The following is a 6,000-nucleotide window of genomic DNA, read 5'->3' as shown; positions in this document are numbered from 1 at the left end:
TTCCCTTTCCCTTGCTTTGGCTTTCAGTTTTGTCTTCTTTACATGTCCCTCTCTCCTTATTGCTTCTTAAAATGCTGTGCCTACCCCTCTCATGTTATAAAAACAGCAGCTGTCTGCCATCACTACTCAAATGTTCTTTCCTGCATTTATGAAGATCAACGGCATCTGTTATTAGTGTGGACACCCTCGCTGCTTGGGCGAATGATATCACTGGACTTGTTATAGTCCCAGAAGGCAGCACCACAATGGATCAGACAAGCAAAGCCACATTTCATGACGTGACCCACAACGCATCTCCAGCTAAGACTCCATTGTGAAGCATGTAGCCCTAAGGTCAATTTCCTTTTCTTTTTTTCCCTGAGTACAATAAATGCCTGCTTAATTAGGTGCTTCTCTTCCACTGTCCACAATGAGTACCCATCGAATCTTAGTTAATAAAATGAGAATTTATTAAATTTTCAGTTCTAATAAATAGTCATTTTCTCTGCAATGGACCCCAAGCCCTGGTAAAAATGAAATGGCCTATGTGACCATCCAAGGAGAAAATGTTAAACTGTGTTCTTTAGTTACAAAAGCGGGTCTCTTCTCCTTCCCAGCCCTATCGCCATCTTGTTGCACTTCAAACGCCTGAAGCTGAATTCAGTTTTCTTATCACCCTGAGGTCCCAGGATATCTTAGCTGAACATTCTGGTCTTCAAAATTAACAGAAAAGGAAAACAAAAATCTGAGAGATGTGTATGCGGAGTAGAATATTTTCCCTATCCAGGGAAACACTGACAAATCTGCTCAGAAGGAAGCCCAGTCAAAAGAAGGCCCAGACACATTCGGGAACATTCTTTCTTTTTTCTTGAAGCAGCTGGGTGAGGTGGTGAATTCAGCCATTCAGAGTCCCAGGAAGATTTAGGGTTTTCAACCACACATGAAGAATACAGCAGAGGGAAGTCAAGGCTTCCGTAAAATTCATCTCCTGTAAAGCTTTGGAGGGAGATGAGTGGAGCAATAAGGCAGTGTCTTATGCTGTGTTTGTGATTCATTTTGAGAAGATTCAATTTAGATGTAAAGAGTAAAGCTAAGAGGATGGGAAGGAATTTCCCATTTCCCCAGCCCTGGAAGGCGGCCATGGGCTGAGGCCCAGATTTCGAAAGCTGAGCATGAGGCGCTAATGGGATGGACGTCCTGGATGAAGCCAGCAAGCTCAGGGATGAGTGACTCTTGCGAATGACAGTTCTCATCCTCCACTCATCCCTAGGCCTCTGTGCCCAGCAGCCACTGCTTGCTTCTACCTGTCCCCACTGGTCTCTGCCAATCTATTGTTCATTATTGCAAAGGCCCCGACGCCCCCTGAGAATTCATCGTCTTGGGACAGTGAGCTGGTCTGATGGGGACCGCCATTGGCCATCTCAGACAGCTGCTTCTGGAGGATGGCCAGCGCCACCTTGTTGGAGTCCTTCATGGAGATCATCTCTCCTGAGAGACGGCGCCCCTCTGTGTCACTTTCCATCACCCCGTCTGTCTCTATGGAGATGTTGCACCGGTTCCGGACACTGCCCGGCATCACCGCGTTTCTCCGGGACTGCAAGAGTCTTCTTTGGCATTGACGGAAGCACCCACCGTCCACCTTCCTCAGGATCCAGTTCACTGACTGTTTGATCAGGATGGAGATGACATTGAACAAGGAGTACAGGCAGCAGACGCCCATGAGGATGAAGAGAAAGTTGGCAAAGCGGTAGAGACCCTGGCTGTCATACTGGGCGTTCTGGCTGCTGACCAGGTCCCCAAAGCCGATGGTGCTGAAAGCCACAAAGCAGAAGTAGAGGGAGTCGAAGTAGCTCCAGCCTTCCATGGGGGCGTACAGGGCTGAGGCCCCGCAGGAAATGAGCACCGAGGCCGAGCACAGGATCAGCATGACGTAGTACACCGACGGTTTCCAGCCGGCCAAGCTGTCTGGCTCCCGCTTCCCCGGGGCCTTCAGGCTGTCCTGGGCCAGCGCCCCACGTCTCCGCAGCTGGCGCTGGTGGCAGGATCTCATGATGTAGGCGATGACAGTGATCAGGCGCTCCAGGAAGAGGTTAAAGAACAAGATGGTGCTCGCGCACCCAATGAGGCCGTAAAAGATCAGGAAGATTTTTCCTCCTACAGTTGCTGGAGTTGTCATCCCAAACCCTGAAGGAGACAAAAATGAGAAAGAAGAGTGAGACAGGTCTTGGCTGTGAACGGAGCTGGAATGCGGTTCTCTGATGGCTGGAAGAGGATCTAAGAAAGTTTCATCGCGTCACTCAGACCGGGCTTTGCCGGGAAGGATCGGGAGAATTTCTCTGGAAGACATTAAGCATTGTTCAGAGCGTGGAGCAGGGCCTGCTGCAAACCCATGTGGTGCTGTGTGAACCAGAAAAGCCATCTTTTCCTCTGGGTTTGGCGGTGACAATGTGGACTGGGTTACAGCCTTCTCTCCCCCTTTTGCCGGATATTCTTGTACAGTTTGCAATCTGAACAATGCTCGACAGATCTTGCTCAGAGACACAGGCAAAGGCTCATATGAAGAAGAAGTGTATACAGATGCCTTAGAATTCATTTATTCTACACTCAGAGAACCAGGGGAAAGACAGATCTGGTCCCTGCCCTCATGGAGCTCTAGTCTGGGAGATGATCAAAGTGTTGCACTATGGGATCTGCTAAGAGGGGAACATCTTGGACTTGGGGTCCTGGGGAGATTATGCAGGATGAGCTAAAAAGTAAGAAGAGTTAGGCAGGGAGGAAAAGGGTTTATGGGTGTGGTGACAGTGGTGGATATTCCAGGGAGAGAAACAGCAGACGCCTGCACATGTAGAAATGAGGAATTTAATCAATACTTTTTCACCTATTAAACAAAATTCTTCAAACACATACCTCACACGTTTAGAGACACTGGATGTTATGGTTTGACAAAATATAAAGTATTTGTCTTTCTTGCCTCTGCCTCTAACTTTCTACAGTTCCCACCTTTATCTGCCTGTGCACACAGACACACTGAGAAGAATATATCCTGGAGGGCAACAGGTGTCATTGAGAAAAACAGAAGTTTTTTTTTTTTTTTTTCCCTCTAAACTCATCCTTTTATCATGCTTTTTTTTGCAGGGGGGTACCAGGAATAGAACTCAGGACCTCATACTTGCTAGGCAGGCACTGCACCACTGAGCTATATATCAGGCTATCATGCCAGAGATCTCTCATTTTAATAGTTTTGACTCCTCATTGTAATAGTTTGTTTTAGCCTCCACTGGGTAATTTGGTATTGTGAGCTCATCTTCACCAGGCGTATTTTTCCCTATGGAAGCTGTACATGTCAGGTTGTAGACACTTCCTCTGATCAGGAGGACAACATAAACATCATATTATTTAGGTCTCAGTTATAAATGACAGGAATGATAATTAAAGTTGATCTTTGCAAAAATAAATTTATTGACTCGTTCATTGAAAAATTCTGGATATTTTATGTTTCATGAAGTACAGGCTGGATAAACATGTTCAAATAGTGTAACACCCATAAATGATGTCTGCATTTCAGGATTCCTTCTTCTAGTGGTGATGCACAAAGCTCTAAATCTAGCATAAAATGAGTGCCTCACCTTACTGACCCTTTGACAAATACCCACAACCACCTCTACCTGGCCCAGTCAGGATACAGAAGGAGAGGCCAGGATGTTTAATCTGTCTGAGTTGAGACAGGAAGAGGGGTGATTAGTAAAGGGTGGTTGCTCAGCCAGTGTGTCCTCTTTTGGCTATAAATTAAACAAATTAACAGTAGTTTCAACTATTGTATCTGATGAGATATAAAATTTTCATATCTTGATTTTGATAAACTGCAAAAGCAGAGATCAACAGGACTGGAGCACACTGGCCTGTTTCTCATGGTCTCTTCCTGTGGGAAGAGACTATAAAACTTTCTTTAGGAAATAATTATCTCCGTATTTCTTCCAGCAAGGCCTTCTGTAGAACACTCCCAAGGCAGTCATTCTGTAGTATTACAAGATATTTTTATACTCTCTAAATGCTCTATAAAACTACCTTGGGGTCTGTTTATATACATCATGGTAATCTTTATTCTGTGTGGCCACCTTCCCTGTCCTGTCCATGAAATCTTCTGAATAAAACATCCTTCTTGGATGGGTCCCAGAGATGTAGACCATCATACCAAGCCTTTTTGACAGTTCTGTGAGCTTGTGTCAGTCATTGTTTCCTTCTGTGTGATTGCTTCAGGCTGACTTTGTGACTTGTAATGGGTACACTTGAGACATCTAATGTCAGCGTGAAGGTCCAGGCCCTCTCTTCCACTGATGTTCTTTCATTTTTCTTAGTTACTTGCTTGTCACTGAGATACAATACCTGATACTGGAAATGTAAAGGAGGAGAAGTTTATTTTGGCTCACAGTTTGTAGAGGTTTCAGGGCATTGTTAGCTAACTCCAAGGCAGGATGGCATGGCCCGGGGTCATGGTAGAGGACAGTTGCTCACGGCATGGTGGACAGGAAACAGAGAGATCAAGGGAGGAGCAGGGGAGAGAGCTACACTCTTCCAGCCTACATCCCTACTGACAGTCTCTTCTGAACAGACCCTGCCTCCTAACGGCAAGCCAGCTATAAGCCTCCATAATCCAATCTTTCCAAAAGCCCTGCCTATGAGTACATGGGGACCTTAGGGAGCATCTAAATGGAAACTGTAACATACTGTAGTACCTTTTAAACATTCTTTTTAATTCACAGAACAATACCCACTTCTGAAATCCTAAAATTCTCCTCCCCGCTGTCTTCAGTGGGCACCCAATGGGAGCGCTACTCCCAGGCTTTGTTCAGTTCTCTCCTTTTCTCTCAGCAGCCTCCACTCAAAGCTACCCAACCACAGCAGCATCTAGCATCTCCTCTCAGCAGACGGGCCCTCAAGTTCATATCACAGGCCTCTGTCTTAATCTCAAAGCTGCTGAGGAATGTCTGGCCCACATTCCACCATTTCCTGAACTCAACATAGTGTCAGGTTCTGTTTGATAAACCAGTTCTTCCTCTTCATGTGTCTACGATGTCTACCTTTTGTGCTTGTTTATGGGAACACCATTCTCCAGGCCATAGGAATCCAAGTGTGAGTTCCACTTCTTACCCCTCCCTCCCCGCAATTTCCATATTCAACTGCCACCAAGTCCTGGACCCGTCCTAGGGGACAGCTGTAGATTGGTTTCTGGGTAGTGCAGACTAGGGTGAGGGAGGGAAAGCGCAGGCAAAGACAGCTTTGACCTGAACGGTGACTGTGAAGGATGAAATGGTCTCGGGAACATAAACAGTGACCGTAGCCTAATTAGGCTGGATGATTGGAACTCAACTGGATCAAAGATAAACAAACAGCATAAAATAAATGCTTTCCTCTTTTATAACTTGTGGTTATAAGACAAAACTCAAGTTTTTCACAGTCCTAACATTTGGCTGATTTACCTTTTGTGCCTTATGTATAGATGTTCTAGGGAGTGTATGGTCACTAAGCCCTCTGCGTTGTTTTCCCATACTGTTTCCCGTTCTGAGCTTGTCTCCTTTGCAGGAGTGCTGACTCCACCATAGAACCATTTCATTATCTAGGAGGAAGGGTCTCCGAGGGTCTTGCATTCAGCTCTCAATAAATATAGGTCCCCAGAGAGAAGAATCTTTCTGTCTACATATATTCTTATTTTCCCAGTTCACCCACCATGCTGATTAAAAGACCTCATTTATTAGTCTGCTTGGGCATGGGACACAGAATAAGATCTAAGACTGGACACTTGATTCTGGCTGGGCACTCAGCTGCTCCAGCCTCTACAGTGACAGAAATAGCTGAAGAAACACACACTAACTCAGAAACCCCAACCCTAGATGCAAAGCCCTGCTCTGGCCCTAGGATAAAACCTCTGAAAATGAAAGGAAAGGGAGCCTTCGCTTTACTGACTTGTGTGCATTCTAAAACACCAAAGAGATAGAAAAGGCAAGAGGGAAATCACATTTGCCA

The 6,000-nt window shown here is 45.6% G+C and overlaps 1 protein-coding gene across 1 annotated transcript in view; it reads right to left on the bottom strand.

The window, feature by feature from the left end:
• Positions 1-431: 431 nt before the first annotated feature.
• Kcnk13 (potassium channel, two pore domain subfamily K, member 13) overlaps positions 432-6,000 on the bottom strand; it is a 138,016-nt gene continuing 132,447 nt past the window's right edge. The window contains exon 3 of the mRNA XM_005390280.2: positions 432-2,163. Coding sequence (XP_005390337.1) covers positions 1,280-2,163 — 884 coding nt within the window. The 3' untranslated portion in view covers positions 432-1,279. The remainder of the gene's footprint in view (positions 2,164-6,000) is intronic.

This window comes from Chinchilla lanigera, unplaced genomic scaffold (genome assembly GCF_000276665.1).
Source record: "Chinchilla lanigera isolate Chin_1 unplaced genomic scaffold, ChiLan1.0 scaffold00037, whole genome shotgun sequence".
NCBI classification, from domain to species: Eukaryota; Metazoa; Chordata; class Mammalia; order Rodentia; family Chinchillidae; genus Chinchilla; species Chinchilla lanigera.
This window is presented reverse-complemented; position numbering and strand designations above follow the sequence as displayed.